Source organism: Adiantum capillus-veneris, chromosome 26 (genome assembly GCF_014529385.1).
Source record: "Adiantum capillus-veneris isolate H3 chromosome 26, ASM1452938v2, whole genome shotgun sequence".
In the NCBI taxonomy this organism is placed as follows: Eukaryota; Viridiplantae; Streptophyta; class Polypodiopsida; order Polypodiales; family Pteridaceae; genus Adiantum; species Adiantum capillus-veneris.
Genome location: NC_140956.1, coordinates 94,078,412 through 94,089,825, shown reverse-complemented (window position 1 = coordinate 94,089,825; position 11,414 = coordinate 94,078,412). Strand labels below are relative to the sequence as shown.

The 11,414-nt window shown below is 44.2% G+C and overlaps 1 protein-coding gene across 1 annotated transcript; it reads left to right on the top strand.

Moving 5' to 3' along the window:
* The first annotated feature begins 6,633 nt into the window (after positions 1 to 6,633).
* On the top strand, positions 6,634 to 10,922 carry LOC147423834 (pentatricopeptide repeat-containing protein At3g09040, mitochondrial-like). The gene has a single exon (XM_086501123.1). It carries the CDS (start codon positions 6,821 to 6,823, stop codon positions 10,262 to 10,264), a length of 3,444 nt encoding a protein of 1,147 aa, XP_086357249.1. The 5' UTR covers positions 6,634 to 6,820; the 3' UTR covers positions 10,265 to 10,922.
* The last annotated feature ends 492 nt before the right edge of the window (positions 10,923 to 11,414 follow it).

Genomic DNA, 11,414 nt, shown 5'->3' with positions numbered 1-11,414 from the left:
CCTTGATGGCGAGCTTGTCGCCATTGTGTTGACAAGCTAGTACCCACTACTCTATGTGATCGCCATACCGAAGTTTGTATATGAACATTGGTTGGAGGAGTGGCACATGAGGGTGAGTGGCAATATCATCCCTTGATGTTGGAGTTCACGACATTTGAAGCATCACTTTGAATGCCTTGACATCATATACTAGATTTGGAAATGACATGCACTTGCTTCACAACAACCCATCTGCCTTTGCCCATATGTGAAATTGGATGAGTAGATGGTTGCTTTGCTCACATTGAAATGTATGCTAGTGCGTGGAAGGAATAGAAGAAGAAATGAAATTGGACTTTCTTTTGTAATCACTTTTGAGGAAGTCCGTCTTCTTTGTAATGATTCGGTATGTAACAACTATAAATTCGATAGATGTACTCGGTTAAAGCATGTTCTATCTTGCAATGATGTAACTATTTCATCTCTCTCTAATATATTCACGCATGTTTTCCCACGGGACAATTGACACTCCTCTTTTCAAATGCGATTAAGGGTGTGCAACTTCGGACGATGTGCGCCATTGACCCTTTTCTAGAATCAATTAAAAAGTGCTACCAATTGGACCCCCGAGGTTGAACCCACACTACTTACTCATGAGCCAATTATCTTCACATTAAGCTCTCACGCGCTTGAATTAGTGGTCTAAACTTGTTGGAATTAGGGTTGCAGAGGAACACACACAGCTTGGAGAAGACGAAGGAAGCTCAAGGCACACAATTGAGAGTGTGTTACTTAGTGTGCAAATGGAAAGATAGATAGTCCTAGAGTGATGGGCGTATATACAATGCACGGGGGAAAAAACCTCCTAAAGAGGGAAAAAATGCCCCGGCGGTCCTAGTGTGTTCACACACATCACTACCACATGTATATTGTAACAAATCCCCCCTGGAGTGATGCGGTGAACGAGAGCTGGCACATTAGTAAAGGGAAGTGCCATGCCCTGAGGACAGGATCAGTCCACAAAGGGGAGTAAGCCCAAAGCTTTGCGGAAAGCTTCAAGCTTCTCACGAGACAATGCCTTTGTGAAAAGATGTGCAAGGTTGTCCTGTGTTGGCACATAAGCCAAGCTGATCTCTCCTGCTGAGAGCCTCTCCCTGACATAGTGGTAATGCACCTCAATGTGCTTTGTGCGAGCATGAAAAACTGGGTTCCTTGCAACTGCCAATGTGCTCTGACTGTCAGTGTAGATAGTGTGGGCAGTGTCCTGTCCAACACCCAAATCAGCCATAAGGCATCTGAGCCATACACACTCAACCGTAGCTGTGAAGATTGCCCTGTACTCAGCCTCACAACTCGAAGTGGCCACAGTAGGTTGCTTCTTGCTCAACCATGATATACATGAACTGCCAAGCATGAAACAAAAACCACTTGTGGACACTCGCGTGTCAAAACAACCAGCCCAATCTGAGTCCGAAAAAGCATGTAAGTCTGGCGGCAATGATCCCCCCTTGGGATAAAACAAGCCAAGATGTAAAGTGCCACTAAGGTAGCGGAAAATTCTCTTGACAGCCTGCCAATGCTTAGACCCTGGGCTATGCATAAATCTGCTGACCTATGAGACTGCAAACTGAATATCCGGCCTCGTGTTGCATACATAAATGAGGCAGCCAACAGCAGTTTGGTAAAGAGTGACATCAGCAGGATCGCCAGCATCATGTAGACTCAACTTCAAACCTGTTTCCATGGGCGTGGCAATAGGTTTGCAATCCTCAAGTCCAAACTTACATAGCAATGTCTCTATGTAACTTTTTTTACTCAAGGCAATACCACCATCACACTGCTTAAACTGTATACCCAAGGAATGATGCAACAGCCCCAAATCTTTCATCTTGAAAGTAGCATTCAAATCAGCCTTAAGTTCAGCAATGTGTCTCTCATTTGGTCCAGTGATCAGTAAATCATCGACATAAAGAACCACAATGAGAAATACATCATCCTCACGCTTTACATACAATGTGCTTTCTGTTGGACTATTACGAAAGCCTCATTTAACCAAATGAGTGTCAGCTTTCTCATACCAAGCACGAGGAGATTGCTTCAACCCATACAAAGCCTTCTTACATCTACACACTTTGTCCTCTTGTCCTTTTATGACAAAACCGCGAGGCTGCGTTACATAAACTTCCTCAAATATGTCACCATTCAAGAAAGCAGTAACAATGTCTGATTGATGTACATTCCAACCAAAATGAGCTGCCAATGCACATAGAAAACGCACAGTAGTCATACGACAAGTGGGAGCAAAAGTCTCTTCATAATCTATGCCTTTTTGCTGTGCATAACCCTTTGTAACAAGTCGAGCCTTATGGCGATCGATCTCACCATCTGGCTTGCGTTTCAACTTGTAAACCCACTTCGTACCAATGGCCTTTTTGCCAGGAAGCAAATCACATAAAGTCCAAGTGTCATTTTCTATAAGTGCATCATATTCTGATTGCATGGCAGCCATCCAATTTTCTGAATTTTGTGCTTCATCTAAAGACAGAGGCTCCTCAACATCATGTAAACTAGACACAACCAAAGCATAACAATCTGATGCATAAGATGCATGGCGAGAGCCTGAACGAGTACGACTAGACAAAGGTGCATCCAATTTACTGTCACGCAAAGTGTGCACCAGCCATTTTGGCATACCTCTAGCCTGCTCATTTTCAGCCCTTTGCTCATCAAGTACATCATGTACATCTGCATCAATAATAGGTTGATCTAAAACATTTTCAGAAACCCCCATAGGTTGTACATTTGCCTCATTGGAACTTACATTCGTATTTCCACCACTGAAAAGAGGCAACAAAGTGTCATAAATGTCCTGTGAGCTTACATTACTGTCTCTAGTACATGACAGCAAGGGCTGAACAGAATCTTCCACAAACACTACATCCCGAGAAACCAAAATACGTTTTGTTTGCGGATGATACAACCTGTAACCTTTGCTTTCAGCACTATAACCAACAAAAATACATTTGACAGCCTTATCATCCAATTTTCTGTGCTGCACTTGTGGCACCAAAGCATATGCCAAACAACCAAAAACACGCATGTGCTCAATAGAAGGTTTTTTATCATGGCATGCTTCATATGGAGTAATAGACTGCAAAGCTTTCGTAGGACACCTATTAAGTACATAAGTGGCACACATAATAGCCTCAAGCCAAAAAGAATGCGGCAAAGCTTGACTTTTTACCATACATCGTGCCATTTCCGTCAGTGACCTGTTTTTCCTCTCAGCAACACCATTTTGCTGAGGTGTATAAGTCACTGTACATTGGTGTTTTATCCCACGACTAGCCAGAAATGCATTAAATTCATGAGACATATACTCCCCCCCTTGATCGGAACGGAGGGTGCCCATAGTACATTTCGAGACATTTTCAGCCATAGCCAGAAATTGTTTGAAGCACATAAAAACTTTGGACTTCGCTTTAAGCAGAAATACCCATGCATGCCTGGAGTAATCATCAATGAAAGTCACAAAGTACAGGTAATTGCCCAAGGACGGAGTTTGCATGGGCCCACAAACATCACTATGCACAAGCTGCAACCTGCATGTGGCCCAAACTGAACCATCCTTTGGAAACTTAGAACGCTGCATCTTACCCAAAATACAGCCTTCACAAACATGTTTGACAGGTGCTTCAAGAGGCGGCAAAGAAGCAACCATATCAGATTTCTACAAACGCAGCAAACTGGCAAAATTCAGATGACCAAAACGTGCATGCCAAAGTTTTGCATCTGAAATAGCCCTTGAATCTGCAACAACATTTGCAAAATTTTGTCCACACTTGTCATACAAAGTGAGCTTATACAACCCACGGCACAAAAGCCCAGATGCAACAATTTCATCACCAAAACTGAGATCATGAATTGTACATCTGTCATCCACAAATTTGACTACAAGTCCAAGTCTAGCAAGTGCGGATACAGACAAGAGTTTCTTCTTGATCCCAGGTACATAAAGTGCATCAACAAGTGTGAAGGAACTGCCATTAGCAGCAGTGAGCACAATCTTTCCAACTCCCTAAACTGGATAAGAGGCGTTGTTGGCACAAGTGACTGAATTCCCATGAGGGACAGACTCAAGAGAGGTAAACAATTCACAATGTGAGGTAATGTGCTTTGTAGCACCACTGTCGAAATACCACACATGTGAATATGCAGCAACTGACAAGCATGCATCATGGATAGAAGGATTGTAAGTGCACTCTGCGCTAAAAGCCCATTCTGCATCAACATCAGCAACACAGTCTCCTTTCACAGAAGACTCAACAATGGCTGCATTTGTAGTGGAACTAGCATTTGCAGTGGAACCACCCTCTTTCTTCTTAGCCTCTTTGGCCTTCAACTTAGGACACGACTTGATCAAGTGATCATTGGCTTTACAATAATGGCAACACATCTTCTTTTTGCCCTTATCACTAGAATTGCCAGACGAAGTACTGCCAGCAGAAGCATTAGGAACAGAATTTTTTCCACTCGCAGCAGAACCATAAGAAGTGGCTGCATTACTGTTACCACCCTTTCTTTGAGAAGCAATAAAAGACTGTTCAACTGCACGCTTCCTAGTCCTGTTTTTTCTAGAAAGTGACTCTTGCAACAGCAATGTGCATAATGCATCAAACTTGACAACTTCAGGATTTCCTTGGGTCATCAGTCTCCATGTACTAGCAAAAGTCTGGTAGGAATCTGGTAAGGCACCAAGAACAGTCTGCACAAGGGAACTGTCTGAAATGACTTCACCTGCAGAAATAAGCTGCTCATTGATATCCTTGACACTAGTAAGGAAAGTTTCCATATCATCTTCCTCATGCATTATCTTCGACTCCAGCTCTTTACGCAGCAAAGCAATTTTAGCCTCATTGCGGCTTGCATAAAGACCTGCTAAAATATCCCAAGCCTGTTTTGCAGATTTTGCTGAACGGATGTGAGGAACAATGGTGTGCATCACAGACAACGCAATCAATGCATGAGCCTACGCATCCTTAACATCCCAACGAGCTTGTTCTGCCATAGGCAAAACAACTCTAACAGCTGCAATCCTTGCAGCAAGACCTGCAACATCCTCAACATCGCCTACATCCTCAGAACCAGGACATACATCAATGCCCTGCACAATGTTCCAGACACCCTTTGACACAAGAACATGTTGCATTATATAAGCCCACATAGGGTAGTTGTCCCCATCCAACCTGTCCTCAATAGCAAACATCTTGAACACATATGTGTTGTTGTTGTCAGCCATGGTAAATGCTGCACCTGATGTGAAAACTGCCCGAAAATAGGAGAAACAGAGCGGGAACAACCTGTGCTATATAGCACAAACCGTAGAAGACTATAAGGCACCTGTTATGCAGAAAACGGCGCTGACATAAATTCTGCACAAAATGGCGAAATAGCCTATGCAGTACTTCCTGTAGTGGAAACGGAGCCCGAAATGAGCCCAAATCAAAATTCTGAGCAGACCAAGCTCCTCCAAAATTTTTGTCGACCTGCGAACGCTCTTCAAAGCTCACTGAAATCGGAGAAAGTGAGCAGGCGTGTGTTGGAGCAGCTGGCGACTAAGCCTGGGAGGACGTGACCTGCTCTGATACCAATTGTTGGAATTAGGGTTGCAGAGAAACACACACAGCTTGGAGAAGACGAAGGAAGCTCAAGGCACACAATTGAGAGTGTGTTACTTAGTGTGCAAATGGAAAGATAGATAGCCCTAGAGTGATGGGCGTATATACAATGCACGGGGGAAAAAACCTCCTAAAGGGGGGAAAAAGGCCCCGGCTGTCCTAGTGTGTTCACACACATCACTACCACATGTATATGGTAACAAAACTAAGAATCATATGGAAAAAAACTCAAGGGAAGTTCACTTTGTGAATATATTTGGATCGCATACATTTCACGTGGAGATCCCCACGTTCCACATGGGAAGACAGGGGCTCACAATTGGGCATCCAGCTCGCTTAGGGGTCACATGGATGGAGTTCACTTTTGAAGGGGATCACTTGGCATTCATTTGTGGTTTGATCTTTGATTGGACGGTGTGCAACCAATCCCACCCTGCTGCCCCATTGATCCCACCCAAGAGGTGGGGTGCCCTTGACACTATCTTAATGACTCAAGGCTATGGGATCGAGGGTGGGGCTTAAAGCATGAGAATCTCGAGGCAGGGGAACGATCTGAAAAAAGTCAACGTGTGGCTAGCAACCCAAGATTTGAAACCCACTACCTCACGTTGGGAGCTTGATGAGCTAACCATGTAGTCGCGTGTGGTTTGTTGAAACTAGTGCTAGTACTCTTGATCATAAAGTTAGTTCATGTTACCCCCCCCCCCCCCCCCCAAAAAAAAAAATAAAAATAAAAATAAAAAAAAATCCTTGTTTACTTTTCCTTCCTTTGTTCACTTTTCAGCATTTGACGTCTGCGTGCACTTTTGGTTTTGTGGCCGCACTTCTCCACCGTTGATCCGATCACCTTAGCTTCATTTGCTACCCACAGTAACCTCATGTTAGATAGTGCTCACGGTGCGATGCCAATCGACTGCTATACACTAATTCAAATCAAATGCACCTAATGAAGCCTGCCATAGTTTTGACATTTCCACAGGAGCATACGTAGAGAATCATAAGCATGCCAAAAACGAAGGGCGTCATCGCCAGTTTTCAAAGTCTACTGCACTGATCACCCCTTATCACCGATGAGAGAGAGGGAGAGAGAGGGAGGAAGAGAGTGACAGACAACTCTCTCTCTCTCTCTCTCTCTCTCTCTCTCTCTCTCTCTCTCTCTGTAGATGCAGGCTTTAGGGTCACAATATAGAAGCTTTTGGAAGGGACGCCCTGAGTGTGTCTGGAGGATGCATAGCGAAGAAAAGGCTCTGAACTTCGAAGTTGAAGGCTTGGCACGCACTTTACACAGGTGTAGGAAGGAGAAGGATCATCTACAGGCTTCACAAGTGCATCAATACATGCGTGAACGTGGACTCGACACACATGAATTATTGGGTAACTGCCTAGTTTCCATGCTGGCGGAAGTTGGAAGTATGTCTGATGCTCAGCAAGTGTTTGACAAACTGCCAAATCGCAGCTCATCTTCTTTGAGTTCGCTCCTTATTTGCTACCTCAAAAATGATTGTCCACAGCAGACCCTCAATGCGTACCAGCAGATGGAGAATAATGACTTTGAATGTCTCAATGAGCATGCTTTTGTTGCTCTACTAAAAGCATGCTCAATCCTAAAAGACTTGCGGACTGGCCTCCGAGTACATGCAGAGGTTGCCAGCATAGGTCTGTTGGAAAAGAGTGTATTCATTGGAAGCGTATTGATCAACATGTACGCAAAATGTGGGATAATTGCCAAAGCCCAGCAAATGTTTGCGAAGAGTGTAGTTCGGGATGTTGTCACGTGGACTGCTCTCATTACAGGGTTTGTTGAACATGGGAATTGTGAGGAGGCACTGCACTGCTTTGATGTCATGCAGCTGGAGGGTGTCTCTCCCAATGCTACCACATATGTCTCCAGCATGAAAGCTTGTTCTCTTAGTGGTGCTATTGAAAAAGGCCATGATATACATGCTGAGATGGAGAGAATAGGCGCTCTAAGCGAAAATGCTTTTGTTGGCAGTGCTGTGGTGGATATGTATTGTAAGTTCGGCATGGTTAATGTTGCCCATGAAGTGTTTGATAGGGTTCCAACTCGGGATGTCGTATTGTGGACAGCGCTTATTGCTGGCTACTCTGAAAATGGATATAGTGAGTATGCACTTGACTGTTTTGAACATATGCAATCAGAGGGCGTTTCACCAAATGTGGCGACATACATGTGTGTCTTGAAAGCATGTGGCGGCATAGGAGCTGGAGACAAGGGACAAACAATACATGCTGAGATCAATAGACAGGGATTGCTAGAAACTAATGTGCTCGTTGGAGGTGCTCTACTTGACATGTATGCCAAATGTGGTCTACTTATCAAAGCACAAGATGTGTTTGATAGCCTTCAAGTTCGGGATGCCGTTTCCTGGACTGCTTTGATTGCAGGGTACTCTGATCATGGACATGGTGAGGAAGCGATTGCATGTTTTGAGAAGATGCAAAAATCAGGCATAAATCCAGAAGCAGCAACTGTGGTGTGCATTTTGAAAGCCTGTAGCAGCATGGTAGATCCAGAGAAGTGCTCTAAGATACTTGTTGAGATTGAAAGACATGGCTGGTTGGAGAAGGATCTTGTTGTTGGGAGCACTGCCATTGATATGTATGCCAAGTGTGGCTTACTTGATAAAGCACAACAGGTTTTTGATAAGCTTCGTGTTAGGGATGTAGTCTCATGGACTTCCCTGATTTCAGGCTATGCTGAACATGGGTTTGAAGCAGAAGCTCTAAAATGTATGGAGCAAATGCAGTTAGAGGGCATTTGTCCTAACGTCATTACATATGTTTGCAGCTTGAAAGGTCACAATGGCAAGGAAGTCTCCGAGGAGGCCTCTAAATTACATGCTGACATTAAAAGACATGGACTAGAAAAGAACCTTGTTGTTGCCAATACCTTGATCAGCATGTATGCCAAGTGTGGTTTGTTTTCAATTGCCAGGAAAATCTTGGATGAGCTTCCAGGACGAGATGTTATCTCGTGGACTGCACTATTGACTGGTTTTCTTCAACATGGTCGCTGTGAGGAAGCAATAAAATGCTATGAACAAATGCAATCAGAAGGTATTTCACCGAATGCAGCCACTTATGTTTCGCTCTTAAAAGCTTTTGGTACAGTTGGAGCCATAGACAAGGGAATTGAGATACACAATGAGATCGAGCGCCATGGACTGTTGGAGCAAGACGTTGTCATTGGCAACACCTTGGTTGATATATGTGCCGAGCATGGCTCATTCAGGAAGGCACGTGAACTTTTTGACAAGTTAGATGTTCGAAACGTGTTTTCATGGAATGCTTTAATTGCGGGATATGTCGAGCATGGCTACGAGAAAGAAGCGCTCAAGTGCTTTGAGCAGATGCAGCTTGAAGGTGTAATTCCAAGCGCAACTACATGGGTGTGTGTGTTGAAAGTTTGTGGGAACACTGGAGCAAGAGTGAGAGGGAAACATTTTCATGCTCTGCTAGAAGGAACTGGTCTCATTGAGAGAGATGCTTGGGTGGGGAGCAGCTTGGTTGACATGTATGGGAAATGTGGGTTGCCTACCTCAGCGCAACAGGTTTTTGAGAAACTTCCAGTTAGGGATGTGGTGTGCTGGACTGCATTAATGGCAGGCTATGCTGAGCATGGTGATTTCAATAAGGCATCACAATGTCTTGAGCAGATGCAACTTGAGGACGTTCCCTTGAGCCCTGTCGCATCAGCTTTGACTTTCAAGCTATTTGGCAAGGCAGGGGCATTAAGTAAGGGCCAAGATCTGCATAATTCTATTGAAAACAATGGCTTATACACTGACCAGTATGTGTGCAGCTCTGTGGTCGATATGTATGTTAAGTGTGGGTCCATTGCCAAAGCGCAGGAGGCATTTAACAAGATTCCAGACAGAAACTTAGTCTCATGGACCTCGTTGCTGAGAGGCTATATTGAACATGGCCATGAAAAGGAGGCTATCAAGTGCTATGACCAGATGCAGCGTGAAGGTTTTTTTCCAAATGATGTAACCTTACTTTGCTGCCTCAAGGCCTGTGGCAATATCGGGAACGTTGAGTGGGGTAACAAGTTACATGCTGAGGTTGAAAGAAGGGGGCTTCTGGAAGGGACTTTTGTTGGCAACTCTTTGGTAAGCATGTATGCGAAATGCAACTCACTCAAAGCAGCAAAGAAGGTTTTTGATAGGCTTCCAATTCAAGATCTAGTGTCTTGGAATGCCCTTATGACGGGCTATGCAGAGTGTGGAGAAATTGAGAGCATTTTTGATGTGTTTAGTAAAATGCTTGGTAGTGGCATCCAGCCTGATTCCATCACATTTGTTCTTGTCCTTACAGCATGCACTCGTGCAGGTGAGTTGCGTAAGGGCGAAACGCTCTTTGAGGCTATGAGCAAGAAATATGGGATTTTACCCACCATTGAGCATTTCACTTGTGTCATAGATAATCTTGGCCGTAGTGGCCACATCGATAAAGGGTTAACCATGATAAGAAAATTACCAATTCGTCCTGATCCAGTGTTATGGCGTTGTGTCCTGAGTGCTTGCAAGTTCTGGGGAAGTGTCAATTATGGACAACAGGGGTTCGCACATGCACTAATCTCATGAATGCTAACATACAGAGTAGCAAAGTTTAGGTCAGATGGTTGAGGGTGTTGAACACTGATTGAAATTGCTCAGGGAGTGGGAGGTATTGTTTAAACGACCATTTCAGCTCCTATGGTGGTACATGGTTGCCTCAAGCATGTCTGGGCATCTTTGTTCCCCTTATATCAAAGTGACCAATGAAGCCAAGAGGCTGACCGGGCCTTCATAAGTTATATGCGTCAATGAAGGCACTTAGTGGTGCAAAATCATTTACTCTGAACATTTTTTTCTGCAGGATTTGATATATGAGAAAATCAGTGATCATCCTTATTCTTGGAAGGATCACTTTAGGAGGATTCCTACCTGTTCCTTACAGTGCTCCGGTGCCTAGGGATCCGTATATATGGCTCTTGCTCCATGGTATGCAACCTTGTTCTCTGGGGAATCCCCAGACGGCACTCTTTTTTTTGCCATAAAAGCACGGGATTTTGTATTGAAAGAGAGACGACATGTTACCATACAGTAATGTCCAGAGGTTATACAAAATGGCACTCTTGCTCTGGCACGATTGTGTTTCATCTTTAATGTTGTAGGGGGAATTGCATTGTATCTCAAAGGCTGATATATATTCCCTAATATTCAAAAGGGTTTAAAAGATTGAGTGCCGGAAGTTGCCGAAGTGGGGAGATACCTCTAGCTATGGTGTGAGATCTTAGCCATGGTGCCCAAACCATCTTTAACTACTAACTTGCTAACTTCTTACCCTAAGTTTGCTTTCCCCACTCATAACATGCACTCCAAGATTCTCTGGGTTTGCTTTTTCCACTCATAACATGCACTTAAAGATTCTCTTAAATGCCATGGGTCACGTCCCCATTTTAACCGGAGCAAAGGCGGTCCATCCAGGTGGTGCTGCAGATGTCCTGGGCGCAACACCAGCTCAAACTCCTGCGGTCGTGCTCCAAACTCCGAGCTACGGTACTACAATAGGTATGCTTGCGTGCATATTGCCATGGTGAACAACTTCTATATTTTCTACTTGAAAAGACGTAGCTATGGTGGTTCAAACCCCAGTTCTCCCATGTGTCTATTCAGGTGTCTAGGTCCTTCGGTCTAGAAGGAAACAACCCTGCTATGTACCCTGTCTGAATGGTCCTTCCCATCTGCCCTT